The 19,531-nt window shown below is 39.7% G+C and overlaps 1 protein-coding gene across 7 annotated transcripts in view; it reads left to right on the forward strand.

Moving 5' to 3' along the window:
- Nucleotides 1-981: 981 nt before the first annotated feature.
- ppfia1 (PTPRF interacting protein alpha 1) overlaps nt 982-19,531 on the forward strand; it is a 41,432-nt gene continuing 22,882 nt past the window's right edge. For 6 of the 7 annotated variants that reach the window (XM_040120574.1, XM_040120506.1, XM_040120647.1 and 3 more), the window contains exons 1-5: nt 982-2,123; nt 4,188-4,457; nt 17,078-17,179; nt 18,010-18,174; nt 18,341-18,415. In XM_040120574.1, the coding sequence (XP_039976508.1) occupies nt 4,188-4,457; nt 17,078-17,179; nt 18,010-18,174; nt 18,341-18,415 (612 nt within the window). In that variant the 5' untranslated portion in view covers nt 982-2,123. Of the gene's footprint in view, nt 2,124-4,187; nt 4,458-17,077; nt 17,180-18,009; nt 18,175-18,340; nt 18,416-19,531 lie in introns of those variants that run through there. The other variant, XM_040120971.1, reaches the window with a different exon arrangement.

Consider the following 19,531-nt stretch of genomic DNA (forward strand, 5'->3'; position numbering starts at 1 on the left):
GCCAGATTTCATGGAAACAGCTAATCCCGTCGCTGAGAGGGTATGTTTGAAAGAATGGTCTTTATTCCTCGTTTGTTTGTTAATTTATCGTTTGTGTGTTTTTATTTTCATTCGTTTGCTTGTTTTTCAAAAAATGATTTTCACCTTGTGCTTAGAGAGCATCTTCACTGTTGTTCTGTTTAAATATTTGGCAAAATGAAGGAAATTTCCTCTTTATTGTTTCTTAAATTCTTCCACGACCTGGAATTAAAATAGTCAAATTAGAAAATAAGGTTTCCTTCTTCAAAAAGTTTATTTCTATTTTTTAACTTTTATTTTATTTAATTGTACCATTATTATCCCGGTAAAACTGCTCTGCACATACACGTCTCGTTGTGCTGATGCACCACAAGATGTCGCAGCTGTTCTCTTTATTCGAGCCCTTTATCAATACGTTTGTTTGATCAGAAATTTCATCTGCAACAGCTGACCGTGGGTCAGCCAGGGAAATGCTTACGTTTTCGTAACGCCAACAAACGCACTGGTCTATACTATCTGTAATAGAGACGTTTGACCCATCAGCTCCTTTTGGGGGGGTGTATTAAGAAGACGTTTGCAGTTGTTTGAACGTTAAAACCAGAGGGGGAAATGAAGAATGTTATTTTCAGTCACATTTTATTGAGATTTTTATTTTATTTGATGCTGGGAGAAAAAAAAATGTAGGTTGCCTACTACAATGCAATAAATATAAAGATACAATGTGAAATTAAATTACGACATGTTTAACAAGTGTTCTTGTCAGGTGTCATTTCTGTGTGTTATCAGCAGACTGACTTGTGTTATAATATGTACCATCATAGATGATTATTCTGAAAATGAAAGAGCTCATTTGACAGTAGAGGCAACGGATGCAGTCGCCCCGTGTGACATACCGGCCACTGTGGCCAATGAATACAAAAGCTGTTGTAGATATAAAAAAAAAAAAAATCAATGTCGTTACAGGAACCCGAAGCGGTGCTGCTTTTCCCTTTCCTCCTGTTGCCGACCTGGGACGCGCTCCCTTTCCCGTGGACTACCAGGCTAATGAGAGGCGCTAGCGACGCGGAGCCCACCATTGGCTGTCCCGACTGCCGAGGCTGGCAGGCAGTGGCGACAGGGAAGGACCGGACCGACGGACCTTGTGGTGGAAAATACCGAGAGAACACCAGAACCTCGGACGGAAACGAAGGGAATACGAGTTTTTTCTTAGCGGGTTGGATTTTCCGACACGGACCAAAACCTCGCTAACGTCCGATGTTGACTGGAAGTTTTCGAGCCCTGATGTGGTGACGCGACTCCACCGAATCAACGGGAAGCTAACGTTAGCTGATGCGCTAACGTTACTTGATAGATTAATAATTTCAGCAGAGCTTTGGAGTCCTATTTCAAGATTTTAAAATCCTTTTTAGCGTTTGCGATTATGTAAGATAAATTGCCATGAGATATTTTATGACGTTGTCTACTTTTGTACAAAACAGAGCTTATCCTTAGATAACTACCTGACGTTGTCTGAGCTTAGTTAGTATATCAAACTAGCAAGCGTTAGCTACCTAGCTGGCTAGTAGCTAACGTTTAAACTGATTCAAGCCAAAGAACTCTGCTTCAAATTAGCTAACGCTAGCAAGGCTTCAACTGTTTCCACGTCACCTAACTCCATCATCACATGTCAACCTGTTGTGAAATGCTACTTTCGGCGAGTTGAACTTTATTTTTGAGGATGGGTGTTCGTTTTGACAAGCAAAGATAGACACTTTACTTCCAAATCCAGATATGCAATCATCGAATCACCAGCTTACTTCATGCTAGCTTGCTAAGGTTGAGTTAGCCGGCCAAACTTGGAATACTGCCCCCTGCTCACTTTATGTGGGTTTCGCTTTGAGGCCTTTAGGAAATTATCCCTTTTTCCACCGAGGAGACCCTTTTCACAGCCTTAATGCTTCCCAGCCTCTGAATGGAAAATATCTTCTGAATGACTCTAGATTTATGAAAAGCCTGAAGGTCGAAGGTAGCGACATACAATTGGAGCACCTGGACTTTGTGGACGTTTAATTGGTATAAACTAACGTGGATTACAAAAGCATTTGGAATAACGTTATTCCTCAAAGGTGAGCTACAGACGCGTGTGAACGCTGAAAACTTTGGGCATAAGTTGACGTTTTGTGTTAGAAGTCAGCAGTCATATTTTCAGGTGTTATTGTGTGTGACTGAATCACAGTGAATTACACTGATTGAACCGCACATGTACTTCATGTACTCCGTGATCGTACTTATTCTCCATTACAGGAACCGAAATTTCACAATGTTACACGGCCAAACTTATCTAAGGTTAAGATTTGATTAGTTTGAAACTCGCAAACACATTCACAATTGCCGAAATTACATCTTAACAAAGTGACAAGTGGTGGTGCCCTCAGTCAACTGTCTTTAAAGTCTTAAAGTTGAAGTCTACTTAAGTGTCCTGCTTCCGGCCCTTGGTCTGTCATCTTTACTTTTTGACGTATGCCATGGCCATGCTAAGTTGCACTGGACCCACCATCTGTCACTCCATCCCATGGATGCTGAGTGACCCTCCCCCTCATAAACATTGTTGAGTCTGAGTGGCTTGACCTCGATATGCAGCGTTGGTTTTGTATTTTTCTCTTGAGAAATTAGGTTAAATGCGACTCCTTCCACCAGAAATATTGTTTATCACTAGAAACATTTAATGAATTAAGAATGGCATCTTGATTTTTGTCTGGTTAATTTTCATGTAACAATTATGGTCCGGCTCTTGAACATAGTTGTTGGAAGATACAGTTGACTGTAGTGCACTGAACCGAACACAGTGGTTTCTGAAAGCAAATGGCTTTTGGCATCTCAGCTGATGCAAAGAACAAGATGAAGGGGTAGCTCTGGCGGCCACTAAGTTTCACTTGTTCCAATTCATAAATTGTTTTTCCTTGCAGGTATGTTAAATCCAGCTCACATGATTCTTGGCTTTTTGTCTAGCAGTCTGTCTACAGGACCTAAGCCCCTTGGTGTGGAGAGTTACTCTAATTCCCCAGACCTTCCTGCCCAGCTGTTGTTAGATGCAGCATTACTCAACAAGCTTTAGACAACCCAGCTTTCTTAGTTGCCCGTGATTGACTTAAGGCTCTCTGTTCTTCTCTGAACAACACAGTGTAGGTTGACTTGACTGTTTACTCTGGGCAAGTGTTTTCCAGTAGTCGTTAACCATTAGTAACAATCCGTAAGCAGGTTCAGCTGATTTGGCTCTGTTTTCCCTTCAGCTTAGTCAACAAGCTGTTGTTATGGCCAATGCTTTGGTGTCTGCGAAGTTGACTGATTAAATCACCTTGGATGGGCACTTTTAAACTTGCCCACTTTCCTCTGTTTTGTCTCAAATCGGTCAAGAGCCGGTCTCCTCTAGAACATGAATATTTAGCAATTTTTAAAACCAGATTTAAAACAACTTACATTGACAATGAAGCCCCAATGTTTTATACTGTTGCGCTATATATTTAAATTTAATGATAATTTTGAGGCAAGAATGTGTATACCGCTGTATATCCTTCCCACAAAATGACTTGGTTACAGTCATTTCTTCTCCATCTTTTCTTAACTCTATTTCTGGTGTACTATGGTTTGGCCTATGGTGATATTTTGGAGTCAAATAAATGTGTGTTCCTACCTTTACATAAAAAAGGTACTTATGGGAAAAGTTTTGGTTTATTGAGCATAAACTGCAGAAGTTGCCAGTGACAGATATCTTTTGGTTTTGAGATGAGAATATTGTTCTGCCACCCATCTACAGTGGATGTGAATAAAATTTTGTTAGTGGTTCTCAGTGAAAAATTTAATGGTAAAGTGTCTTTCCAGAATCCAAATCTGGGTTATACAGGATAATCCATAGGCAACACTGTTATTACAGTTTTTGCTGAATTTGATTGCCGGAGAACCGTTGGGTGACCTGCCCCTTTTTAAGTGTCTGTAGGGAGAGAGGATTTAGTCCATTGCTGTAAAAAAACAGATATCTTAATACTGAAAAGTTACAGCTCACTACCTGTCTTTGCTCACAGCTCTGTGCTTTTCCTTTTCTCTCCTTCCCGCCTCATAATTCTCTTCTTCCTTCTACCTCCAAACTGTTTCATCCCCTGCTGTCCACTTTTGCTCTGCTCACATGGTTGTAGATGATGTGCGAGGTGATGCCCACCATCAGTGAGGCCGAAGGGCCTGGCGGGGGAGGCGGCAGCGGTCGGCGGGGCTCCGGCTCCCCGCTGCAATCGGACTCAGAGGGTCACTTTGAGTCGCTGATGGTGTCCATGCTGGAGGAGAGGGATCGTCTTCTTGAGACTCTGAGAGAGACTCAGGAGAATCTGGGCCTGACTCAGAGCAAACTGCACGAAGTGAGCCATGAAAGGGACTCGCTGCAGAGACAACTTAACACTGCTTTGCCACAGGTAAGTGAGAGATCTGTTTCTCCATTTCCTTAAGAAAACCCCGCTGTAAAGTTGGATGGTGATGATGTATACTGTGAGATGATAGAGACTTGTCAGCTGCAAAGTGTGCATTGTAATCTTATACCACATTCAGACAGCAGACGGGTGTATGATGCGGGTTCACTCAACGTGTTGGAGCCATTCATAGCTTTCACCCTACTTCTCAATGTCAGCAGAGACTCCAGTCTGCAGTTTAGTTTCAAACACTCCACTGATAAACCTGAGAATTACACTGAATTACATCAAATTATTTACAAGTTTCAGTTCCACACCCGTGTCTGTTCGTCTGCACGCACTCTCTCTCCTGATCGCTCATATGTCCACTTTCTGTTTCTCTCTCTCACTCTTTCGCTATTTGTTTGTTCAGTTAAATGATTGGTTTTCGTCATTCCGTTCCTGGTGGTAATCCCATTTTACCAAAGGTGGGCAGTGTCCGACCCATAAAGATAGACCCCCAACACGGGCTTGACCCGCCTCACTGTTTGGGTCCGAATGGGGTATTAATTAAGTGGGGAAACACTGTGAAGCACCTTTCCCGCCTGGGTCCGTGTCCATGTTAGCCTAAGTGTCAGTTTCAGTTTTTGATCACAGCTTTTCCAGATGTCTGGCTCCCACAGTGGACATTGTGGTACTAGAGTCTGGCATGATTTTGTGAGTTGTATGGCTGACCGATTGCAAGGTGCAACGGGGTGTGCACCAAGGCAGATTAGGTCCACCATGGCATGCTGTAAGCCATTTTACTACGAGTGGAATTCATTTTTCACGATTAGTCTAGTTTACATAATGACCACTCGCAGTATTTCTCAGAGATGATTTGCATCTTGTGGATTTTTTGAATCAAACTTCAAATGAGTGAAGACGATGAAAGAAACCATGAAAAAGAAGAATGCTTTGTCTGCAAAGAGAAACGATTCTGGTTTTATCAAAAGGTGATGCCGAGGGAAAACACAGGTTGGTTTATTTCTGAAGTGAAAAACTGTATTTATCAGAGGAAAATGTAACATGTTACATTATTTCAATGTATACTGCAAAACACATAAAATTAATTTGCAATAAGCTCCTTAGGGTAATTGGACTTTCATAGCTGTGCTTCTGTTTCTGCTATTTGCATAATGTGGAATCTTGATCCCAGCTTTGTCCATCTGCTTGCCGGTCTCTCTTTTATTATTGACTCATGTTTCTACCCTCTGTGGTCTTAAATTTAAAACAAAGGGATCAAGTTTCCAGCTTTTAATGATGCATAAGAGGCTGGTAATTAGTTCACCGCTGTTGTAGTTTTGGTCGAACCGGGATCCAGTTTATAAAGTTAACATGGTGTTTATTTTCGGTCTTTGTCTCACATGTCATTAAATGTGGGAGGGAACTGAGAGACATGCAGACTGCCAGTGATCACAGTTTAGAATATGACAGATCACACTGCTGAAAGCAGAAAGGTCTGTGGATCGTGAGGGGCGACTGCATATAGAAAGCAGATCAGATTATACAGTGCTTCAACTTATAGTATCCCAGCTTTCCTGGAACATCAGATTCTAAGAAGTGATAAACACACTTGTGGGATGCCGAGGCCTTTCTTTGCTGCTCTGTGTTGTACAGCCAGGAAAACTATATCGAAAGACAAACATACAGACACTGTGTTAGGACTCTGATTCGTTCAGCTGACACTTAATGTAGTCCAGAATAAATATATGGTGATAAACATGTAAAGGTAAAGCATTGTCATCACTAGCATTCCAACAAGCTAGTGTGTTTATAGATGTTGAATTGATGGCGGCGTTAGAGGTGAACCATGTTTGCATACTATGTAAAGTAAGAGTCAGAAGCAACCAGACTGCATACACGGCACAGCCAAGCTGTCATTATTATTACTAAATCCTCAAATGCTGATACATACAGTTAATCGTAAGGTGGCCAGTTTATGGGCCACTAGAACAGATTTATAATGTAACCTGTAAAAAGAATAATAAATAATACAAATTAAATATTTGTTAAAGGGGTTGATCTCCAGTCAATCCATTGATTAATTCATCTATTCATTTACTGAACCTGGCAAATCAGCTGTCCTAACTATAGACAATGAATCAATGATTTATTCAGGCTAAAAAGCTAAAGATATTAAGGGCCTCGATCCTAGTGACAGGGGGGCATCTCACAAACATCCACATGTTCAGGTTTTTCTTTAACCTTTTTCTTCTATTGCATTTTTCTTAAGCTTTGATGGATACGACAGTAAATTGTCTATAGTGGTGTTTGTTTTGTTATCATTATTATTTTTGTTTTTTAAGCCAGTGTAATAAGTAATCAGTTACCACAGTTACTTCTGTCAGTATTTCAGCTTTCACGCTAAATATTCAGCTTCTCTCCCTTTTGTTCATCATAGAAGTAAATGAGGCCCTCACACTAAAACAACTGACTTCATACGTGTGTGTGTGTGTGTGTGTGTGTGTGTGTGTGTGTGCGCGTGCACACTGCTGCTAATGCTCCTGTGGTGTTGTCAGCTGATCATCTGGCTGTCTGCCAAGCCTCCTGGGATTTGTATCTGGAAGGCAAGAAAATCCAGCTGTTAAAAAAGGAGAAGCACTTAACTGTATATGCTGTAATCTGGTGCTAATACACTGTGCAAACTTCTTTTGTTTTCAGTGTAGTTTACGTGTAAATTTCCACCTCAAAACTCCTTTTCGGGTACTTTCACTTAATTCTGCTAATAGAGTAATGACATTTTGGATCTGAGGTATTTAATCACCAGATTGGTATTTTATATTTAATGAAGATTTGAGAAAATGTTAATTAAACAAAGAATGCAATATGACAACAGTACTGCCTTCATACTCTTTCATTACTGTCATCTTTTCCATCCCACTTGAGTTTGTGGGCCTCTGTATTCATTATGGTCTGTTTTTATTAAATGCTGGCCTTGAGTGAAATTCTAACACAGGTCTCTAGTTTGAGTGTTTTCTAGTATAAATCTCCTGCCACATCATCTTTAAAAAACCCTGGCTTCATTGCCTCTTCCACATATTACTATATATTTTTCAGCAAAATGTCCTCTTAACACATTTTGCAGATTCACTGTATGTATTTGCTATTTATTTGAGGTTGTCAATACTAAAAGTTCTTATACAAAACTGTGTCAAAATTTGGATGTCTTGTGTTGCATGTTCCGTTTTCTATTGCTGGGAGAGCCTGTTCTGTTTACACCAACGCATGTAGCTTCAGGTTTCTGCCAAGGTTGTTCACTTGTTTTCATCCCTTATGGAGGAGAGACAAATGAATGTATTCACTAGAAACACGGTTGTTCATCTGGGACTCTCATCTAAAATGATATGGCAGTTTTAGACTTGATTTAATAGTGGATTGAAGAAGTGGTGTTGGTGGTAACAGCACTTTTTTAAAGACGTATTTGCAAAGAAACATTCAGTTGGAAAATACATAAACCAAAGGGAAATATAAAATCAACAATAAATCAACACGAAGGATGAACTGCAGTTAACTATTTGCCTGATAACCACGTTGAAATAAATTCCTAGTAACGTTAAGATGAATGAAATTGGTGCCATTTTGAACTATTTTGTTAGAGAGAGTCTAGTTCTTCAGGCTGGAGTAGGTAGGTAAAGGAGAAGTGTAATTTTCTGTCTTGTTCACTCCCTCCTGGTGAGAGTACCCTTCAGCAGGAATGCACAAACATTCCAGAGCAGCTAGCTCACACGTCAGCAGCCTTTTCAAAGTCCACTGGCGCCCTGTTGGATGGTGCTTATTTGTTCTTTTTGTTTTCTTTTTTTAGTGTATGTATTCCCTATGCAGGCCAAATTGGTCTGACTCTCCATCAATCAAATTTCAATTTGTGGATAGTTCACCGGCAACGGTTTTAATGTGTGAATGGATGTATTTCTTTGCTAATCCAGTTTTAGGGCCCACGTGTAGCTATAAAGTCAATTTCAGTGCTTCTGTGTCCGCCAGTGCTTGTAATAGTTTGATTGAAGTGGGGAATCACTGGGTGTGTGTTTGTCTGCTGGCAGTGAATTTCCAGCTGTGTTGTACAACTGCTGAGAAGATTGTTTAGGCAGTAAAAGAGAAAGAAGTGGTAGTTAGCTCGACGCTTGGTGTTGCTTCATTCATATGTTTTCCACTCAAATTTTCTAGCAGAACTTCCAAACGTCTTTCAACGCCCAAGGAAACTGCTGTTCTCTCCTCGCATTGAAAAAAAAGAAAATACCAAGAAAGGTGCCAACCAGAACCACTAATTACTTAATTGTAAACAAGAAATGCCCCTTGCGTACATTTAAGTGGTCAATTCAGTGTGAGTGAAATGAGTGAACTGTCTGGGCCTATGGATAAACAAGCGTTTCTGTATCACACTTTTGTGCAGTTGTGTCCTTGAAAATTTGTGATGGGCGTGTGGATAACTGCCACATGGTTCCATGTTGTTTGTGGTGTTTTAGTACATCTGGTGAGGGTAACCGCCTTTGGGTCCTATTATATTAATTGAATTTCTTATATTAATTTAAGTGCAAACACGTGACACGTAACGTGAATTAAATAGAAAATTAAATTCATGAGAAGGAAGAGATCTACTGATATCCTATTGCCCTAATTGGTATCATTGGTTAGTTTGATGTGATGGGTGATGGGTGATGTTTAGATGACTGGACATCCTGTTTCAGTGACTGCATAGTTTAATTGTCTTTGCATTGCTGCCGGTTCTGAAGTATGCTGCTTGTTGTACAACAGTTCAGCGGCTTACTGCATGCCTGACGCTGTAAACCAGGGATGCCATAGAGACGTCAGTTCTAAAAGGTTAATGTTTAGGGCTGAAATGGCCTTACTGGATACTCGGACCACAAACAGCTCTGCCTTAAAAAATGCAAGGGGCTGTTGCTTCAGGTGCCAGTGAGGCAGTAAAACACAATCATGCAAAGATGGTTTGAGTAATAGATCCCTCAGTTAGCCTGTCACTCTGAGGACCCTAGTTGTTTCTTTTGGAGGGATGCACACTCAGCATTTGAGGATATCTAGTTTTTTTGTTCCAATGGGGTTTTAATGCACTTACTCTAAGCTGATTTGCAGTTTCAGTGAAGGCTTATTTGATACCAAAAACACTGCAAAGCGGTTTTAAGGCAACAAGACACAATATTACATCTTTGGGAAGTTATCATGGTGTCAGTTTTTTCTATCCTCCACAACCGTGAGGTACACAGTAGAATAACTCTCAAGCTATTATATAATCTACAAGGATTGTGTGCTTGCATGTATGTGATTTGCCAATACAGCGCTTTTTCTGTAAATCCTTTTCATTTATAATAGTCAAGATAGGAAGTACTTCAGTCCTTGAGCTGTCAACATTAAATTTGCTTAATGAACAGAGCTGAGCCTTGTATGGCTGAAAACATCCTGTTTTCCATCTGGCTTAAACTATTGTGCAAGATAAGAAATTCTTACATGCAGTAAGAAGCAAAAGAGAAAGAAAACCGAGGTAGAGACCTCAGTATTGGACCGGGTATATTTGGTGTAGTAGGCAAAAAATGTGTTTTTGTGAGGCAAAATTCAAAAATCAATCTTGATGTTAATCTAAAAACAAAGTCATGGGTTTAACATAGCAGCTTGTCATTCGTGATATGCGCTTCTAAAAGTTTTAATTGACATTTGACAAAATTCCGATGCTGGCTGTTGCACTGTTTTAGTGTTATTAGACCTTTCGGCTGCATTTGATACAGTCGTTCATGGCATGTGAATTGATGGACTGAAGCACTTGGTGGGCATAACTGGAACTGCTCGAGACTGGTTTAAGTCTTACCTGAGTGACAGAACCTTCTCTGTATCAGTTGGGAATGACTCGTCTAGCCACGCAAATATGAACTGCAGCGTTCCTCAAGGATCTTTTCTTTGCCCGTTATGTTCTCTATCTACAAGTTTACACTGGATCAAGTTATCCACAACTACAATATCTCTTCTCATTGTTACGCTGACATATATAAATCTATTTATCCACAAAACCATTAAACCTGTTCTCGGTTAACTTACTCACATTCTGTCTTTGCAGACATAAGATTCTGAATGTCAAGAAACTTTCTCATGTTGTGTGACGATAAAACTGTAGTAATGGCGTTTAGTCCTAAAGCACTCAGATATTGTGTAAATCAAACTGTAGTTTCTCCGAATTTTGCTCTATACACGTGAGGGCAGCAATTTAGGAATGCTCTTTTTTTCGGACCTTACCTTCTCTAAATATTTCAGCAATATCACAAAGTCAGTTATCTGTCATATCAGGAATATCGCTAAGGTTAGACCGTTTATTAATTTTAAAATTCTGTTGCTTGTCTTTATGGTACTAGTTGGGCTTTCCCTGTCTTACATTGTTGACCACCTTACCCCTTTTAACCCTGCTCGTAGTCTCAGATCTGATGACCAGCTATTGTTGTCTGCTCCAGGGCAAAGCTTGAGACAGAGGGTAGCAGGGCATTTTCCGTACGAGCTCTATAACTCTGGAATAGCCTTATAGGCAAGCATGTTTGTTTGTTAGTTTGTTTAAGTTTAATCTCTCTTATTATTTTTACATATCTATTTTTCTAACTTGAAACAGTTCTGTTTATTCTCCATAAATGTCTGTGAAGCACTTTGTAAACATGTTTTTGAGAAGTTCTATATAAATTAAGGATTATTATTATTATTATATTTTGCTCCTTATTTTGAAGGGATCAATTGACCACACTGACCAAATTTGATATTCCAGTCTGTGGCACAATGGCATGAATTGAGAGTGCACAGTGGTGAGACAGAGAGACAAAGACTGACTTGTTCCACACAGTGACATGAAAGTGATGGAGTGCAAGTGGTGCCTTTTGCCAAAAGGGGACTTGAATTAGTAACATAAAAGGAAACACATACAAGATGGGAGTGAACGCCATGCTCCTCTGTTTAGTTTGCCCCAAAGGGCCAACTGCTGTCTGCTGTCAACCTCCTGCAACCTTTACCAAGTATCCTACATTCCTTAGTTCTGTACTGGCTGTTTTTTCGCTGAACCAGTTGCCTGTAGCAAAGCATGATGTTATATTCAAGGAAATGATTTATTTAAGAAAACGGTCACTATGTCTGGAGCTTATTGCAGTATACCTCTTAATAATGTCGTCTTTGGCCCACAAGGTTTCATATAGTAGATGATATATGGCACCTTTTGAGTTTCAGTTTAACCACTGTCTTGACAGCTTCACTCACACTGCTCAACAAATGTAAGTGGTAACACCCTATTTTTTGGGTCTATAAATTCCAATTTATTTCTATAACTTCCGAAGAATTTAACTGGAAATAACCACATAATTTGATACTAAGATAATATAAATGAGTGATCAGTTGGAACACTTCGTTATCTCTACATGCAAAGATAGCACAACCGTGAGACATTTACTCAGAGGATAGCAAGTGAGTTGCACATGCAAAATAGGAAATATGTAAGAAAAACAAGTTTCAGCATAAATAAATAAAGTTTTCAATACCAAATAAATTCACTGGGGTTTAAAAGGAGCAATTTCTTTCATGGAAATTCAACTGGAAGTCAGTAATAAATTTAACACAACTCATTGAACTAACAAAAATTACTGTTCAAATTTGTACCAACCTGTATGGTTCTTTCCAGGAAATTTTCAAGCAATAATAAGGAAATAATGGAACAGTAGACTAAAACATTAACCATGTAATTTTCACGGAAGTGAAGTGTGGATACATTTAATTGAGCCGAAAGTTGAATACTTCTGTTTTTACAGTGAGAGAGCACCTGCTAGTTGTCTGTTATTTTACTCTTCTATTGAGTGAGGCTGTTTTCCACAAACTGTTATTGATAGGATTAAGTCAAATATCTATCATTTCTGTTTACCCATTCCTGAAAGCTGGACCTGGGCCTACTATGCTACCTAGCCACACCTGTTGCACACATGTCAGATTATGAGGGTTGTCCAAATTGTCCAATACGCAGAGTCCGAATCAATGAAATCTATACAATACCCAACCTTTTACCTCTGTTTCCTGTAGTTTTAGAACACGAACACGTGTACTATTGCTTTGGCCTGTCATTACGTAATGTCTTTTCAACCAAGACAAATTCTGGATGAGAATGACCAGATTATGATACTGTTCTTTTGTTACAATGCATAGAAACGACTGAAGTAGTAGTCTGTTGCCTCTTGACAAATACTCATAATCGAGGATTAGGATTCTCATTTTTACAATTATTGAGGCATGTGGAAGTGGCGAATACATAGGATGTATTAACAATACATTCAGGACATTCATGTATGCATATGCCTCATCATGAAGTGAGTAGGAAAACGTGTAGGCCTGCACATGAAGTAAGCCCTAACTACAGGAATCTTTGCAAACCAAATGAGGATTTATTCTTTTGATGGAAGTTACCTGAGGAAAAGAGATGGTGCAAACGAGCATTTGGTCGGCTCCTTTAGATTGAATTTTTCTCTGTCGGGGTGTGTTAGGGCAGCAGGCTAAGCAGCTCTCAATAGGAGCCATTGTGGTGTCTAATTAGTTTTTGATGGTGAGTCCTCCTGTAGGAGAACAGATGCCCTCTGCACAGTGTCAGATTTCAGCACACGCTATAAGCTTTTAAGAACGGCTAAAGTCATTATGTAGGAGGTAGGCCTATTGCTTCCGATCTCAGTTCCAAATACAGCACAGTCTGACGATGGTATGGCGTTGGAAAGGAAAAGAGCTCATTCTCAAGTCTTCTCATCAGTTGCCATGCTGTGATATGGTGCCAAATTTTGAGAATAACTAAAGTGTACCGGTACTTTCAAGCAAGGCGAGTCTTGGACAAAATGTTGAGTAAATAAGTGTTATGAAGGTTTGAAAATTAAACAGAATGCGTATGTATAGTAGCTGTAAGCAGCTGAACTTTAGCAGCATCCTATAGTGATGGTAGACATGACATTGTGTGCGCTGATGATTGATTTTAACGTACCCATAAAACACTATTTAGCTTCATCAAGCAAGCTGCCATTTGGAGTTTGTTTTACATTCTTGTCCTCACTGTTGACATAACACAGAGGAGTCTCACCGTTTCCTGATGTCCTTACCTTACCCGCGTAGTGTTGCCAGAACTCCAGTGAATTTCCGAGATACAATATTTGGTTGCCCTATGTTCAGAATTCAAGAGCGTGATATAGAATTATAAAAAGATGAATTATAAAATCATTATGAATTCTTAAAAGGGAATATTAAATAGGAGACAATAGGCTGAAAATTATTAAAAAGAATTTGTAAGGCTTATTAGAGAGTTTGAGAATCTGTTGAAAGAGAATGAGCCGCCCAGATCCCTATATTTCATGTTGTGATGTAGGCAAACTACATTCTAAAGAGGATAAATGTAATTCCTGTGTTGAAACATTATTCATTTATGCCATTCCTGTGCTTGTGTTTTTCTTCGCCCACTCCCATCAGGTGGATTTCTTAATAGTATTATAATGAAGAAATTAGTCTGTTTCATTGCCACAAAGGTGCTGGGATATTCTTCCACATAAAGCTGAATGCTGTGATGACGGCACAGAGTACAGTTATCCCTGAAAAGCTCTTGTGTGTTCCTCTCTGTTTTGGTGCGCTGTTCCTTTAATAGGTTGGCACACATATTCATGCACCCCCCTTAATCCCCTCCCCTGTTCTAAAGCTTACAGAGCAGCTCAGTCCACTTCTAACCAGCGTGTCACTCATCTACACTTGCTAAGCCAGACACCAGTTTCCCCTGCTGCAGGGAGAAATGGGATCAAGCTTGAATGCCCATGGCTGCATTCACTTGTATAAAAGCTTTAACCAGTCTGCATATTTTGTATCCATATTAGGGGATTAAATTGTCAAATGTAGTTCTGCAACAATTAGATAATTCATTGATCAGTTGAGTGACAGAAAAAATCGGCTACTATTTTGACAATGGATTAATCGATATATAAGATTTGCTGGTTAAAGCTTCCCAGATATGATGACTTGCTGCTTTTCTCTGTCATATCTGATTGGAAACGGAATATTTTTAGTTTTTGTACCGTTAGTCAAATAAAAATAGCTATTTGAATACATCATCATCATCATGGGTTTTGGGAAATATAGCTCTTTCACTGTTTTATGACATTTGTGTCATAAATTTTGTTGACATAACCGTCAGCAGATTAATCGATAATGAAAATCGTTTGTTGCGGCTGTATTTTAATGCGCTGAGCAAACAAAACACAATTTGAAGCTTGATGTCTACACTCTTCACAACTACTCAAAATGTAGTCGACATGATTGAGGACCTATAATTTAACAAGGGTAGTGTTTATTTCTGGATCTATTGTGTTGAATTGCTCCGTGCTAGTGAACACGCTCTCATGTCCACCTTGTGTATGTCGTATTTACGTAGTATCCCATGGAAGTGCCAACATCATTTTCAATATTGTAAAAACAAGACTGTATCTAATATTATGGTACTTTGTTGTGCGTGTGCCCAGTTTGTAGAGTCGGTGCATGTTAGCTGGTGGGTGGGACTATCTGTGGGCTGGTTGTGATGGCACAGTCTGTGTTGAGATGGTTTGTTTTTTTTGTTTTTTTTTAACCTCGTTTTAACCTCAGCCTGAGGATTGTACAGGTTTTTCTGCTTCATTTACAAAGTTATTGTAAATATGTCAAATAATTTATGAAATCACTTAAGACAATAAATAAAAGTCTGCAGCACAGATAGATGCTTTTGATAATTGATAACTTTTTAATTACTAATTTCTCCGAATCAATGGGTTTGTCAGTGAGCCCTGCATTGGTGTTTTTCTATGGCTAGATCTTCCTAGACTGAAATTACTAAACCGAACTTCCATCACACAAGTTTACAACCAAGTACCAAACTCTCCTATTTTCTGTGTGTAAATGATGATGATGATGAGATAAGGAACCATTAGGGGAAGGGACGAGGGTCATCAATGTTGGATAGAAATCAATCAACCTTAGAGAAATCCTAAGGTTGCTGTACAAGTCAACCTCAGCGCCGGCTCTGGAATGTCGGAAGTAAGCCACTCTGTAATTACCCCTGGGCCTGCCTCTTATGGTCTGTCATTGGCTAGCAGACAGCGGAGATCTTGGTCGTAGCCAATAGTAGACACCCTTTTTACTCCTTTAGTGGAACAGAATCTGTGCCAGAGGCTGGAGTGAAGGGAAGGGAGAATAGTTGTGGTAGTGACTGAAAAGAACGATCAGTTCCAGCAGCCACCCCCACCCCTTCCCAGCCCCTGCGCACACGCACAGCTCCCCACCCTCCGAAACGTAGCAAGAAGGCCTCGCCACTCAGGGTGCTTGTGCTACAGGGCAAAAAATCGGGATGGCACATTCTTTAGGTCCAACCATGCATGTAATTCCTAAAAGCAGTGTGTGTATCTGTTTGTGTACGTGGAAACAAATGCATTTTTGCGAAGATAACCTGAGAAAGATCTGAGAGCAATGTTAGGTTTATCAGAGCAAGTCTGCTCACAAAGTAGCAATATATTGTGTTCTCATATTTCTCACGGACTTAGAGGTGTTTGATACAAGTCCCTGTGATGGGGTTTCACCTTCTTTGTTTTTGCTTCCTCAGTTTTAACCTCTGTTGTTGTCTTCCCGGCCAAGTCTGTGTTAGGTCAGTGCGGTCTACGTGATTAACTCTCCCGCAAAGTAAGACAGAGTCTCTGATAAAATATTACAGCTGATAAGAAACAGTAAGGAGTTAAGGTAACTTACAGACAGAAAGTGGTTGTTGTGTCCACCTCCACTGTTTCAGATGTAAACATGACCTTAGCACTGTAGGTGTGGTAGACTGCAGTGGCAAGGAGAGGGAGGAATGTGCATGGTTATTGCCACTGCCATGTGATTTGATGATGGTTGAACTTTTTTTTTTTTTTTTTTTTTTAAATCTTGCTGCCGTGGCTTGCTGTGTTACCGTGGCATCCGAAGAAACCAATCATAGGGTAAACAATATAGGAGCTAATTTTAGTGGTACCTTCACACCAGCTGTGAATAAATATATCAGTGAAGAAAAACGGCCTTGAAACAACAACAACTTAAAAGTCTGATGCTCTGATCTGGACCAATAAACAGTGTTTATGATATTATTTTGGTAAACTTGATATATTTACCATGTCATATTGCAGTAAATTTCCTCTATTTTAAGACCCAACCCTTAAAATAGGGATGGAGGGGGTTGGTAAAGAGACTGACAGGATCAGTTAAAACTATATGGATTTTTTGATGGTCCACAGGCCCACCGATATGGCGGCCCACCCGGATGACCAGTCTGACTCTGGTTGTTACTAGAATCAGATTTGGTTTGTAGCCGCAGCGGTGGAGTTGTGCCGTGCTGCCGGCCATTCAAAAAACAAACCACCTATGTTGAACACCTATGACACAGCGGTAACGGTGACAGACCTAAGATTGCTGCATTGGATTTTTTCACACTCGAAGTTTTAAACTTGAAATATGTAGGCTCCTGGCCTCCACATTATAGTTTTCATTTTTCTCAAGCACAACGCCTTAAGAAAAAAAACTGAGCTTAGTAAGTAGCGGTTACATGTTACTGTATTTGTCTATTTCTATTCTAGGAGTTCGCTGCACTAACAAAGGAGGTGAACGTGTGCCGGGAGCAGCTTCTGGAGAAGGAGGAGGAGATTGCAGAGCTGAAGGCTGAGAGAAACAACACACGGGTTGGTAGAATGTGCTAGTGCACAAACAATCTCTCACGATCTCACACACACACACACACACACACACAAACTGATATCTCAGATTAGAACAAACATACGAGCATTACATATTCAAACAAAACACAATCTTCGACATCCACCAGCGATCCTAGAAATCCCTGTCAAATATGTTTCTGTTTTGGGTATAGATAGATATCTTAACACTGGCTGACAAATCAGTTTCTATCCTCTAATCCAAACCATTGTCGCAGGTTATGGGGGTTGAAAATTGCTCACTCATCAAAATATTTCAACCACTGACAATAAATTTCATTACAAACAGCTGTGCCTGCTGAGAAAGAGCAGGACCATATGTCAGCGGGGTTTTTTAGTCAGTACTGCCTCTGACTATGACCTTTTTACTCTTGCATACTCTTGTATGCAACAACTTTATGCTTTAATTATCTGAGACCTAACAGAGAAACTCAGAGAAAATTAGACGGGGTAAAAGTGAAACTAAAAATGGGAATATTACACTCTGCATTGGTATCTGTTTACCTGGACTCTCACTTCTGGCTTACCGAATTGTGATGAACAGATCTAAAATAATACAACAAATAGTACATCGGCACCAAACTTCACCGGAGTTATATGTTGGCTATGGAAAAACAACAACTGTAAGGTAATGTGGTAGGGTAGACTACTATCTAACAAGGTTGTTGCTGCATGCCTGTGCACATTTGTTTACTTTGTAGCAAATGATACTTCAAATGCGAGATGATGAGAAATAAGTTTGAGCCGATGGGTTTCCAACCTGTTCACACTAGCACCACTGTCTATTGTGTGTCCAGCTCCTGTTGGAGCACTTGGAGTGCCTAGTGTCTCGCCATGAGCGCAGTCTGAGGATGACAGTGGTGAAGCGACAGGCTCAGTCTCCAGCAGGCGTCTCAAGTGAAGTGGAGGTCCTCAAAGCCCTTAAGTCACTTTTCGAACACCACAAAGCCCTCGATGAGAAGGTACGACTTTGTGACTGATTTTCAGTGTTGGGAAGGAGCGAAGGAAGTAGGTGTCTCTGCACACGTGTACGTACACTACGTATGTTAATGAACAAAGAAACTGGAGAGGGATAAAGATTTGTAAAGTTGTATGGCTTTATTTATATTTATTTCATGTCCTTTCTAGGTAAGAGAGAGACTACGCGTTGCCTTGGAAAGATGCAGTGCATTGGAGGAACAGCTCACGATCTCACATAAAGAAGTAAGCAGACATGACTTACATTAAAAATGGACCAATACTATCAATTGAAGTGAAATGAACTCAACTCCTAACTCCAATTCAGTAACAATACAATATTTCCAAGTTTCCAAGTTGTCAAAATAACTATAAACAAGCCCTTTTTTACCGTGTCTATGTGATGTAGGAATACTTGCTGGAATAAGTTTAACGGACTAATTTAATCAATTTAATCAATTAATCTTATCAATTTAAATATGTTATCGTGCTTAAAATGTTTTATTCTCAGCCTTTTCATGCATAGCATATGTTCACCTGGTGAGTGATACATTTAGGCTTAAATTTAACGCCCAATTGAACATTTACCAACTCAGCCACAGAAAAAATACAGTAAACAGATGGTCCCCGCCGTTTTATGTCACTGTTGTCTGTCGTAATTTATTGAACTACGGGCGTATTGTAACTTGAGCAGTAAATTTGTCTTATTGGGTAGCCACGTCCAGCACGACCTAGTTGCTCCTCTCCTTCAATTCTTTTCGATAGGATTTTTTAATAGGGTCTTTGAATTTTTAAACCAGAAATTCAAATGTTCCAATAGCTCAAAAAATGCACTGACTTGTGCCGTTAAGCTTCTCAGAAATGAAAAGTGAAAGTGTATTCATTTTTATATGTCGTGAAATTTAATGATCATAACTGATTGCACACATGACGGATGAATCAATGATGGACTCCCTTTGATGTTTCCTTCCAACATAAAATGATTGGTGAGATGGTTTGACATGAAGCTCTAACAATCACATCAAAGTGTATCAGTCAGCCGTTGTTATGTTTTTATATCATACTAGATTGTGAGACCTTTTAATTAATGACCTTTTGAAAACAGATTTGATAACAGATGAATTTAGCATTGCCCCTGAAGGCACTGAATTGTATTTTATTAGAAATCATTGAAGTCATTTTGTGCATTTGACCCGCTGAAATGCATCTCTCCTGTACTGAAGATCTTTGAACATATTGGGTACTAACACTGAATCTAAGAAAAAGAGATTCACGTTCTCAAGTACACTCACGTTCAAATGCTTACAAAGGGAGGAAGAGTCTCGAGTCCGCTGTGTATTGAATGGGATTAAGATTGACAAA

Source organism: Xiphias gladius, chromosome 1, assembly GCF_016859285.1.
Source record: "Xiphias gladius isolate SHS-SW01 ecotype Sanya breed wild chromosome 1, ASM1685928v1, whole genome shotgun sequence".
NCBI lineage: Eukaryota > Metazoa > Chordata > Actinopteri > Istiophoriformes > Xiphiidae > Xiphias > Xiphias gladius.